Source organism: Xenopus tropicalis, chromosome 6 (genome assembly GCF_000004195.4).
Source record: "Xenopus tropicalis strain Nigerian chromosome 6, UCB_Xtro_10.0, whole genome shotgun sequence".
Classification (NCBI taxonomy): domain Eukaryota; kingdom Metazoa; phylum Chordata; class Amphibia; order Anura; family Pipidae; genus Xenopus; species Xenopus tropicalis.
The window spans coordinates 28,631,482-28,643,680 of NC_030682.2; the positions used below are offsets into that span (position 1 = coordinate 28,631,482).

Genomic DNA, 12,199 nt, shown 5'->3' on the forward strand with positions numbered 1-12,199 from the left:
TCCCAGTGGCCTCAGAGCAAATGTATATTTTTGAATTTCTGAGGCAAGTTTTGGAGGCATAAAGACCTCAAACAGAGCCTCCTATAGTTAGCCAGTCCATAGTGGGCTACGGGCTACTAAATAACCAGTCACAGCCTTTTTTTAATGCTGGCGTTGCTCCGCAATTTTTTTAATATTTAAATGTTGCTCCTGGGTAGAAAAGGTTGGGGGCCCTGCCTGTACTGGTATTGGATCACTGATCACTGCAGGAAGTAACAGATAAAAAAAATGTATTTTGAAGCCTCTTTTTCTCAAAAAGGGTTCATATAAACACAGATCATTTCTTGCTTCAGAGTGAACAATAAAACTTATCAAATCTGCCTAGTGCAAGTGCCATGTTTGTACTACTTTATGACAGCACTTACACAATCTCTTAACTGTGCCCACACAAAGGCTGGCAAGGAAATGGCTACAGCTGTCAGGATATTAATGAATGCGAAACAGAGAATGGTGGCTGCTCCGTGGCTCCAGCAGTAAAATGCCTGAACACCATGGGATCCTATCACTGTGGGCCATGCCCACCAGGTAAATAATTTTTCTATTTGTAAGGCTTTTTGGTCGAAACATAAAGTACAATTTATGCCATTCATTAGTGCTAAGTGCCACTTTTTTACTTTCCTATAACTCTTTGCAAATTGCCAAAAGGTAGTATGTTTTGTCTGTGATTGTTGTGCCCTAGTGAATTTCTGATGGTGTCTTCTGGCAATGACAGTGACAATTGGAATACCTCTGTTTTTGCTTTTATGATTGTTCAGATGATCATAGTGATGTTTTGAATTATGAGTTTTCCCTCTCATTTTTTGTATATTGAAAGACTTTGGACTTGAGAACAGTTATATATGGCATAATCAGTACCAGAATGGCAGCACCATTCATTCTTCGTGGAATGGAATAGATTAAAACAGCAGACTGGATAGGTTCATTTATGGCTGCCTTAAGGCTATTATGGAAAGCAATGGAGTAATTATGGAGGGAGCCTGGGGGAACACTACAACACTGATGGAAAGGCTCCCTGCTGAGCAGAGCTAATCACTTGTTCATTACAAGACAGTAATGACCACAACATGTGAAATGCAGTATTTTTGTGGGATAATGTAGTAAAGGGTGCTAAAGAGCACATAGGAACCAATCAGATGCTACAGTCTTTTGATTACTAGGTCTAGTGCAAACATTGCACCTTTTATTACATTGCACCATATGAATTATAAGATGTTTTATGACCACATAAAGGCAAGCCAAGTGCTTTAAAGAGTTCATAAAACTCTTTGACCACAATGTAGTAATTACAACTTGTGATAACACTAAGCACCATTCGAAGGATTTTTAAAAAAAAAATGTATTTATGGTTTTTGTGTATTATGTCATATCTATGCGATTCAGAATATGAAATGCATTTTTTCCTAGGATATGAAGGAGATGGGCACACATGTACTCAAACAGACTCCTGCTCTGTGAACAATGGCGGGTGCCATCCCTTGGCATCATGTGCGCCTGGCGAAGGTAAGTTATTATATAGTGTAGCTTTCTTCTGATACCATCGTGCACTGATCCCCCTCTTTGAAGCTTCAGGAGTTCTCTCTCTCTGATGTATGAAAGAGCTAGTATAGTATACATTGGTGTGCCTCCACCCAGAGTTATGGCAGACTGTTCTGCAAAACCCTTCCTAATTAACTTTTCTGTACCACAATCACAGCTCTAAGGGTGGATAGGGTTATTTGCAAGAAAAGTTATAAACTTTATACATGTAGTCTGCCAGCCTGGTCCAGTGATGCCACTGATAGTGGACCGCACCCCCTTCTTTTTGCCTTTTGTTGCATGCACAGACTTGCACATGTGCCGATTGTGGAATCCTGGGGTACCCACCCTCTGCTACTGGATTTTGTTTTTTTTAATTTTTCGAAAAATATCAGATGACTATATAGAAATATGGCCCATCTGCCTGACAGGAATTACTTCACACAGGCATACAGATTATTTAATATCTGTTCTGCTGGGAAACCCTGACTGATTTTGCAGTACCTTCTAAGTCCTGGTGAGAACTTTTGGGTTTCCATGCTCTGAAAATATGGGTTACCACTGGTGGGTATTTGACTAGCCCAGCCAGTAAATCACCAGCTAAGGCAGGGGCCAGAATTAATGTAAGGATTACCCCTTATAAGGCCAGACTTGCCTATACTCCGTCCATTTTTCCACCCACTCCACCAATTTCTCTGCCCCATGTGACACCCCTGCCTGCTACCCCGACCAGGCCCAGATTTGTGGCGAGGCCACAGAGGCCCAGGCCTAGGGAGGCACAAATGTAGGGCAATTTTGCTTATATACAGAGCAATGGGGACCTCTCCCACTGCTTCATATGTGAGTTTAAATTGAAGCACTAATGCGCATGCGCGTGCGGGGGGAGGGGGGTGGGCTACCATGTTTTCTTTTATTCTTTAATAAACATATCACCTGTTGTAGCCTATATAAAACATATATATTTCAGTCTATCTGCAAAGGCCATCTAACAAAACAACATTTTTTTCTGCCACATTAATAAATTTTATTAGAACTTTTAACCCCCCCCCCCCCTTTTTTTACAGCAATTTTGCCAATTTGTGTCTGCCCACCTGGCTACGCTGGAAACGGATATGGCCCAAGTGGCTGCTTGGCTCTCAGTGACATCTGCGAGAAACACAATCCTTGTGTAAATGGGCAGTGCAAGGTATATTATATTATCAGCAGGCACTTAGCATGTTTTCATTTCCAATTACACGTTTTTATCCAACCACTGCAAAAAAATGCTGCAGTAGATATTCTTAGGATATGCTACATTTAAGCATTAATCTACTAATACAGGTATGGGACCTGTTATTTAGAATGCTTGAGACCTGGGGTTTTCCATATAAGTGATCCTTTTGTAATCTGGATCACTGTACTTTAAATCTATTGAAAATCATGAAATAAACCCAGTAGGATTGTTTTGCCTCCAATACAGATTTATTATTTCTTAGTTAGGATCAAGTAGAGGTACTCTTTACTCTTCTACATATATGTTGCCCCTTCATCCCATACTGCTTTTCATTATACAGCCTACAGTCTCAGGATATGAATGCAGATGCAATCCCGGATGGACAGGAACCAACTGTACAGAAAATATTGATGAATGTTCTAGCAGGCCCTGCCAGAATAGAGGGAATTGTACTGATGGAATTAATAGCTACACCTGTAACTGTCCCAATGGCTGGACTGGATTCAATTGTGAATCTCCCAAGCAAGGTAGGCTTGTCTGTATATAAAATTATTTCCAAAGATATTTTCTGTACTCTCTTAAAAAATCTTTGGTTACAGTCTGATATAACTATTCATTGTGTATTTATTTTAAATCTTTTTTAAATCAATTTTGCTGGGGTGAATGCCTAGAATTGTTTATTGTGCAGGTTCGTTTGAAACCAGCTTTGATGTAATCAAGCCAAAACCAACCTGTTGGTTGCACAGCATTCAATTATTTATGGGGCCTGTTAGCTTTTAAAGATCAGTTAGATATGGACGAAAAACATTTGATTGGTGGTTATGGGTAACTTGTTTTTCTGTAACCGCGAGTGAAGTTTCATGGTTCCAAAACCAAAGTCAGACTTTATACTAGTGCATGACTATTGTCAGATTGTTCATTCATTCATAAACTCCATTCTAAACAAACTAGCTGCCACATACATCACATCATGCTAATCTGCTGTTATATAAAGAAATGCCAGTGGCCCTGCTACATCTAATGTACCCAAGGGTATTGCGCCAACGGTTGGCAAATTCTTATATAGGTTTTTATGTATTTATTAGCACCCAGCTCTCCATTCCAATTAAAGGTTTTTGGTGTTGGACGGTCACTTAATAATATCCCCCACTATTAGTGTCTCTTTTATAAAGACATTGACTGGAAATTCACACATTCTTCACACATTCATGCCAAGTAGGACACTGACTGAAGAAGTTTCAGTATGTGCTTATGAAAAATGTCTTTACAGAGATTATGGGCTAAATTACCTTGGCTGTGCGGCCCAGTCATTTCTAGTGATGCCTTTTATTCCTACTAAGAGTTACTGTCTGATTTTTTATTGTCCATGAGGCAGGGATCTAATCCAGGCTTCTTAGCGACAGATTCAATGGAATTCATTTGATTGAACCATGCAGCTTAATATTCTCTCTGAACCAGTGACTTTAAAGATATACTGAAAAATCCAAACTTATGGTAACAATGGATTCTCGATTTAAAAATATTAGGGGGTTGTAAAAGAATAACAAATTATTACAAACTCGTGCAGAGTTTGCTTTCTGTTCTGTAGTGTAATGGGGGCTGGAGTTTCTTTAATACATAAGCTGTGATCTGTGCTCAGCTGAGATAGGCAAATGTCTGTCAAAACGTCTAGTCTTCTGAACAGATAGCCTGATCTACTACAGGTATGGGACCCATTATCCAGCATGCTTGGGACCTGGGGTTTTCTGAGCATGGGGGTTCTTTCCATAATTTGGATCACCATGCTTTAAGTCTACTAAAAATCATTTAAACATTTAATAAACCCAATAGGATTGTTTAGCCCCCAATAAGGATTAATTACGTCTTAGTTGGGATCGGTACAAGTTACTGTTTTATTACTACAGAGAAAAAGCAGTAATGTAAAAAAATGTTGAATTATTTGATTAAAATGGAGTCTATGGAAGATAGCCTTCCCATAATTTAGAGCTAGATAACGGGTTTCCGGATAATGGATCCCATACCTGTACAAAGCCCAAAGCATGTTTAGAAGTTTAGAAGTGACAGTATTTATTTTAGTGACTAGAAAAAGTAAACTGTCTTTATCATCAGGGAAATGTCAGATGTAGCAATTTGTTACCAGCTGGAAATACCCATATCCCACACCAAATGCTAAACACTTATCCTCTTGGTCAACTCCTCCTCAAAAAAGGGAATGATTTATATAGCGTTTTCCTCCCACAGTGTTCAAAGTGCTTTCTGTAGCAAATACATTGAATTGCCACATGTGCTTTGCATGCAGCCATCCAGATTTATCTGAATTAAAAAGAATATAGCTCAGGAGTGTCTGTTGTAAGGTGGCCATTGGAGCATCGCATCTACCATTGGCTGGAGTCTGTAAACTATTGTTGACAATTTATTTGTCACCTTCATTTGTGATGTAGCTACCACTTTTAGGGGCAAATTTATCAAAGAACGATTGCTTCCGAACACAAATTTTTTTTATTTTTTTCTAATTTATAGAACTGTGCGTATTTTCTGGGGGGGCGGTTTTTCGTTTTTCATAGTTTGCAACAAATTTTACATGACAAACTCGAATTTGTCGCAACGAGTACCAAAGTTTCGGATTCATTCTAGCTTCGGTATCGTAACTTGGACCAGGTTGGAGCTGCAGAGTGCCATTGATTCATATGGGAGGCTTTCCTTGGGCCAGGTTGGAGCTGCAGAGTGCCATTGAGCCCTATGGGAGACTTTCCTTGGGCCGGGTTGGAGCTGCAGAGTGCCATTGAGCCCTATGGGAGACTTTCCTTGGGCCAGGTTGGAGCTGCAGAGTGCCATTGAGCCCTATGGGAGACTTTCCTTGGGCCAGGTTGGAGCTGCAGAGTGCCATTGAGCCCTATGGGAGGCTTTCCTTGGGCCAGGTTGGAGCTGCAGAGTGCCATTGAGCCCTATGGGAGACTTTCCTTGGGCCAGGTTGGAGCTGCAGAGTGCCATTGAGCCCTATGGGAGACTTTCCTTGGGCCGGGTTGGAGCTGCAGAGTGCCATTGAGCCCTATGGGAGACTTTCCTTGGGCCAGGTTGGAGCTGCAGAGTGCCATTGAGCCCTATGGGAGACTTTCCTTGGGCCAGGTTGGAGCTGCAGAGTGCCATTGAGCCCTATGGGAGGCTTTCCTTGGGCCGGGTTGGAGCTGCAGAGTGCCATTGAGCCCTATGGGAGACTTTCCTTGGGCCGGGTTGGAGCTGCAGGGTGCCATTGAGTCCTATGGGAGGCTTCCAAAATCATGTACTGAAGGATCAAAGTCGGAAAGGTTTTCCCGCCGTTTACGATTGTTCGGATACGATAATTTCATGACGTTCGGATCACCAATACAATATTACAGTGACTAATACGATTTTTTCATAAGCATTTTCGTGACATTTGAAATCATCAGAAATGATCATATCTAATCTGAATTTTACCCATTTCAGGATTCAAACTCGTACTTTGATGAATCTGCCCCATAGTTTCTAACTGAAGACGTTGTTCATTAATTTGTGCACTGGTGTCTCACAAGTTATAATTTTAAATGTAATGTTTGCATGAGTAATATATCTGCAGCTTGTTTTAGATGGGATATATATTATTAGCTGAAAGGCAATACATTATTCTTTCTCTTCTTAGAGTGTGGAGGTGTTTTAACCGGTTTAACCGGGACCTTTGGTTATCCTAACAATCCAGGCACTGACCAGCATGGCCATATGCTGAGCTGTATGTGGGTAATCAAGACTGAACCAAGAAAGGTAAGAGCACCATGGATTATTGTGATAGGGTAATGGCAGAAAAGCTTAGTTCAGTGAAAGGGTAATAATTAAATACTGATGAGGTGATTGAAGGAAGGTACTGTCAAGCCTTGCTTCAAGCTAAACTTTAGTGACAGCTTCATTAAACTTGGGATATGTATGCATGTCATACAGATACAAACACTTTCATGAGAGAGTAACCGATAATCATATCTCATATCAGTTGTATGCATGCAATGCATTAGCAGACCCAGAATGTGTATGTTGCAAACACTAATCACATTAGTACTTATCACTAGAATTCATACTAAGGCATGGAATTTAATGTAGTAGCAGTATCACGCCATACAATTTTAGTTTAGTACTAGGTTTTTTATCTTTGCATTTTTATAAACAAGTGGGAAATATGCAATGGGTTGGCGGATCTTTGATATACAGCAGCACTTGGGGTCATAATAACCAATAGCTGTTGAATGGTTCTCTGAGACAAGCAGTATGATATATTTTTAAAAAGAATGCATCTGTTCTCTGTTTGTAGATTCTACATATTACTTTCACAAATTTCCATCTGGAGCAAAGCACCCCTTGCAGAACTGAATTCCTTCAGGTCCATGACGGAGACTCAATTTCAAGTTTTATATTAGGCAAATACTGTGGCACCGGCGTACCCCAGGAGATCTCCAGTTCCCATAATTCTTTATTTTTTTGGTTCCACTCTGACCATATCTCCAGTGCTGGTGGTTTCCGGATTTCATGGGAGTCTCGCCAACCAGGTATAATGTGGAATGTTGCAGAAAAGAAAATCGTATGACCTACAGATATTCTATTGGGTGTCATGGTAAATCAGCAGTTAGTACTACTTACTTGCAGCACTTGCCTCCTGAATTTAGTTCCAACCAGAACACTGCATAGAGAACACAACCTAGAATCTCTGTCAAGCACCGTGTAAACATGCAGGCAGGATAGAAATAAAGAATAGCAATAGTTCCAATTACAAAAGCCACCAGAGCAGTGATAAACTGTTGCTATAAAAACAGTGGCAAATGCATAAACTAAGGTGGCAAAATCAATATATATGCTTTCATGACCCCATCATGTCAATAGAAATGTAACTTGTTTATCAAAAACATACAGATTTTACTTTTCTTTTTAGAATGTGGAGGTGAACTGATGGAAACTCATGGATCAATTATGTCCCCTGGATACCCTGGGAACTATCCCCCCAATCGTGACTGTTACTGGACCATCTCCACAAACCCTGGCCTTTACATTACTTTTGCCTTTGGTACACTGAGCCTGGAGGATCATGAGAACTGTGGAAAAGATTATCTGGAGGTAAGTATAGTTGTGCTTAAAGGGAAGTTAGAACTAACATATCATTGGAAGAATTTTGCAGCATTCTCATAGGGCTGACTTTATTGCTGGCTAACAGAATATTACTGTTACTATAAACAGCATCTATAAAAAGCTGCAATCTGCGCATAACATCATCAAGGTATGTTCAATCTATCACATTGACATGTCCTATACAGGCAAGGGCTATGCATTCATGCTGGGCTGTGTCAATATACATCCAGTAACACAGAAACAAACCTGGCTTTGGTAAGCACTGCCAAAACTGATTTAACAATCCAACTATTCCATCCAAATAAATTGCAAAAATAATTGAAAAATGTTTATATGGGTCATGGGGGGTCCCATTAAGGCCTGCATCCTCTGTCACTCCCTAACTCCAAGTTATTTGTCCATATAAGTGGCATTCTTTGTGGCATAAATTCTATAGATAATTAAAAGGTCAATAGTGGGAGGGCTGTGAGAGCTTACAATCTAAGAGTTTCTTCTATTGTGCACTTATATTTGTGCATGGTTATACTTATTAAAGTTAAACTGGGGATTCCTGAGGTATTCCCAGCAGTTGACATTTTATCACTGGTATTACCACTTTCCTGACTCTCAGCAAAACTTTCCTGACACTAAGGAAGTTGTTTAATGAGTCGGCACATATATGAAAACAGGTGCAGTTTTCCAAAATGTGCTATTTGTCTTTCATGACTATTTTAAGCAGTCAAATGTAACTTTTTTCCTGTGTTGTTGTAATTCTGTGGTATAGATAAACTATAAAACCCCAACCCCAGCAAAAATGCTTGCTTAAAAAAGAAGAATTGGATGCTCACAATCATCTTTAAATTGGTAATTTGGCCCTAATTTAAGCATCTTTGCTGTCACTGCCTCGGCAGCCACCGACGGTTGGTTTTAGCCACAGGAACATTTGCCCTTGGTATAAAAGTCTGATTTCTTCAATGTTTGCTTGCTTTAGATTCGGGATGGACTCCTTCCGCAGGATAGGGTCCTTGGAAAATATTGCAGCACTTTATCCCCAGCTCCTCTGCAGACTTCTGGCCCCTATGCCTGGCTTCATTTTCACTCGGGTAACACAGGGGAAGACAGAGGCTTTCATATCACATACATCTCATCGCCCTGTGAGTAAAAGTGTTTTGTCTGGGGCTCAGCCACTCTCTGTCATCCCATGATGCAAGGGTTGTTCGGCTCAGTATTAAAGACTGACTTTAATGAATAGATTATTGCTTATTTAATTGTGTCAATCCTGTTTGCTATATTGCCTAGTGTAGAATCTTGGGAATATCCCAAATAATAAAAATAAATACACTTAAGCTCTTTCACTGTTGTAATGAGTTACCTGTAATATTTTTTTCCAACTGTCTCTCTGCTATGAGACGAGTACAGGTACAATACATGATACAGGTATAGGACCCATTATCCAGAATGTTCGGGACCAAGGGTATTCCGGATAAGGGGTCTTTCCATAATTTGGATCTCCATACCTTAAGTCTACTAAACAATCAATAAACCATTAATTAAACAATATAGGATTGTTTTGCATCCAATAAGGATTATTTATATCTTAGTTGGGATCAAGTACAAGGTACTGCTTTATAATTACAGAGAAAAAGGAAATCAGTTTTAAAATTCTGAATTATTTGATTAAAATGGAGTCTATGGGAGATGGGCTTTCCGTAATTCGGAGCTTTCTGGATAACGGGTTTACGGATAAGGGATCCCATACCTGTACAATGGTACCACTATAATCAGAAATAATGCATCCTAGCTTACGTTTATGACTGGTGACAAGCGAATCTGTCCTGTTTTGCTTAGACAAACACCTGAAACGGTGAAAAATGTTTTTACACATGCAACTTTTTTTCTTACTGGAAATTCATTAAAGTCAATGGCCATTTTTTCTCACTCCTACCACGTGGCTTCTTTTATAAGCACAATGTTTTAGTACATATGCAATTTCTTTCTCCATAGACATTAAAGTCAATGGGCGTTTTATCTAGCCAAATTTTTTGTTGCAGAAAATTTTCACTGCAGTTTCCGATGGCAAAATGCGGAATTTCGTCAGGAATCGATGGCAGCCAAATAAATTTGCTCATCACTATTTATGACTATATGACTTTATGACTAAAATGCCCATCCCACTGTCTTCCAGTTATATAATTCTTTCCTCTTTTCAAAAGGGGTTGTTCCCTTGACTTTTAGTATGTTATAGAATGGTCTATTCTTAGCAACTTTTCAATTGGTTTAAATTTTTATAGTTTTATAGTTTTGTTATAGTTTTTGAGGTATTTGCCTTCCTCTTCTGACTCCTTCCAGCTTTCAAATGGGGGTCACTGACCCCAGCAGCTACAAACTATTGTTCCGTGTGGCTACACTTGTATTGTTATTGGTCCTTTTTTTTTACTTATCTTTCCATTTATATTCCTGTCTCTTCTTCAAACCACTGCCTGGTTGCTAGCACCACATTGCTGAATTTACAAACTGGAGAGCTGCTGAATAAAAAGCTAAATAACTCAAAATCCACAAATGATTAAAATATAAAACCAATTTAAAACCAATATAAAAACCAATTGCAAATTGTCTCACAATAGCAGTCTCTACATCATACTAAAAGTTAATTTAAAAGTGAACAACAGGGTCGGACTGGGCCGGTGGGCCCCGGTGGTGCTCCTCCGGCCAACCTTTTCCCCCCCTGACACATTAAAGTTATGCGTGCTCAGGGGAGGATGTCGGGTGGGGGACCCTGCGGGGGGCTGGCTAAGAGAGACTCAGCAGGAAGGGGGGTTAGGGGGTGTGGGGGACGCAGTTGGTGGGGGCACCTGCCCGGTGGGCCCTGCACCCCACAGTCCGACCCTGGTGAAGAACCACTCAAAGTAAAGTGTAATTTATGTACCTATTTCTATTGCTGATTTTTGACGACAGATTGTTATATTCTAACAAAATTCTTGTGTTATCATTAACCGATGACAGCTGATCCTGGTTGCGGAGGAAATTTTACTGACAATGAAGGATTTATTTCATCTCCCCGATGGCCACAACCTTATACTGGGAACAAACAGTGCATTTATATAATCCAGCAACCGGCCAATGAAAAAATCAGCCTACGTTTTACCAACCTGGAATTAGAAAATAGCAGTGGCTGTTCTCTTTCTTATATGGAGGTAAGGATGTTATATTGCTGGACATTACAACCACACTCTGTAACATTACATTTTGCCACTAAATTGTGCTTGCTAGTCTGGAATTCCTATGCTTGTATTTCTCTGCACGTGCTATTAGAAAATTTGGGGGACATGCCTTTCCCCTAACCCCACTGGCATGCTAGGCCAATGCCCCAGCTAGATTCTTGTAAGTGAATTCTAACACATTGGGAGTGCTATTAGTTTATAAGGAAAGTTGTCAGTCTGAGATGAGATTTTTGAATGTTATATACATAGATGGACCTATTCTAACCAACTTTCCAATTGGTCGTCATTATTTATTTTGTATGCTTTTTGAATTCTGCTTAAAAAAAGTTTCCAAATATAGCTAAATATTAAAAGTATTCCTAGGAGTTTGTATTGAATAATGGATTAAATTTAAAATAACTGTTATTATTATAAAAAGTATATATATATATATATCATATTCTGCAGAACTGTAATAATTTATAATGGAGCAAATTTACAATAATAATGAAATGCTGAACTGTTTCAAAGTCATTTTATATATGGATGATGTTGTGGCAGTTGTTACATGTTTTTATGTCTTATATACATATTGTCTCCAACTATAAGTATATTTAAATGGCCAGTAGTCAAGGTGTTTTAACTAGTGAAATTTTGCCAGGCATGGATCTGCAGAGAAATTCCACATTTCGACATTGGTGAATTGTTTGGCAAAACTTTAGAGAAATTTTGGGGTGAAAATCCGCGGTTCAGTAGTTACTCAACTGACTGCTCATTATAAATAAAATGACAGCCAGGTGAAATATATTTTCTTCCAATCATGTGCCAGGAACAGTGTTACAGAATGACACTAAAGCAAGCTGCATGTTATATAATATAAAACCATTTGAATGCATCTTTCTTGTTCTGGGTATGTTGATGATATTTTAATATATATTCGTGTACTAGATACGAGATGGAGACACAGAAACTGCACCTTTAATTGGCAGATACTGTAACACTACCATTCCCCCACCTATTTCATCAAGTTCAAACGCACTTTGGATCAAATTTAAATCTGATGCATCAGTAACAAGATCGAGTTTTAAAGCATTTTATCAAGTTGGTAAGAATCTGTTTTTTTAAAATA

At 39.3% G+C, this 12,199-nt stretch overlaps 1 protein-coding gene across 1 annotated transcript in view; it reads left to right on the top strand.

Annotated features, from left to right (window-relative positions):
• Positions 1-12,199, top strand: part of cubn (cubilin) — a 116,709-nt gene that overhangs the window by 10,148 nt on the left and 94,362 nt on the right. The window contains exons 9-18 of the mRNA XM_012965626.2: positions 433-564; positions 1,444-1,539; positions 2,619-2,740; positions 3,108-3,294; positions 6,426-6,544; positions 7,083-7,317; positions 7,698-7,879; positions 8,862-9,024; positions 10,874-11,064; positions 12,019-12,175. Of these exons, the coding sequence (XP_012821080.2) occupies positions 433-564; positions 1,444-1,539; positions 2,619-2,740; positions 3,108-3,294; positions 6,426-6,544; positions 7,083-7,317; positions 7,698-7,879; positions 8,862-9,024; positions 10,874-11,064; positions 12,019-12,175 (1,584 nt within the window). The remainder of the gene's footprint in view (positions 1-432; positions 565-1,443; positions 1,540-2,618; positions 2,741-3,107; positions 3,295-6,425; positions 6,545-7,082; positions 7,318-7,697; positions 7,880-8,861; positions 9,025-10,873; positions 11,065-12,018; positions 12,176-12,199) is intronic.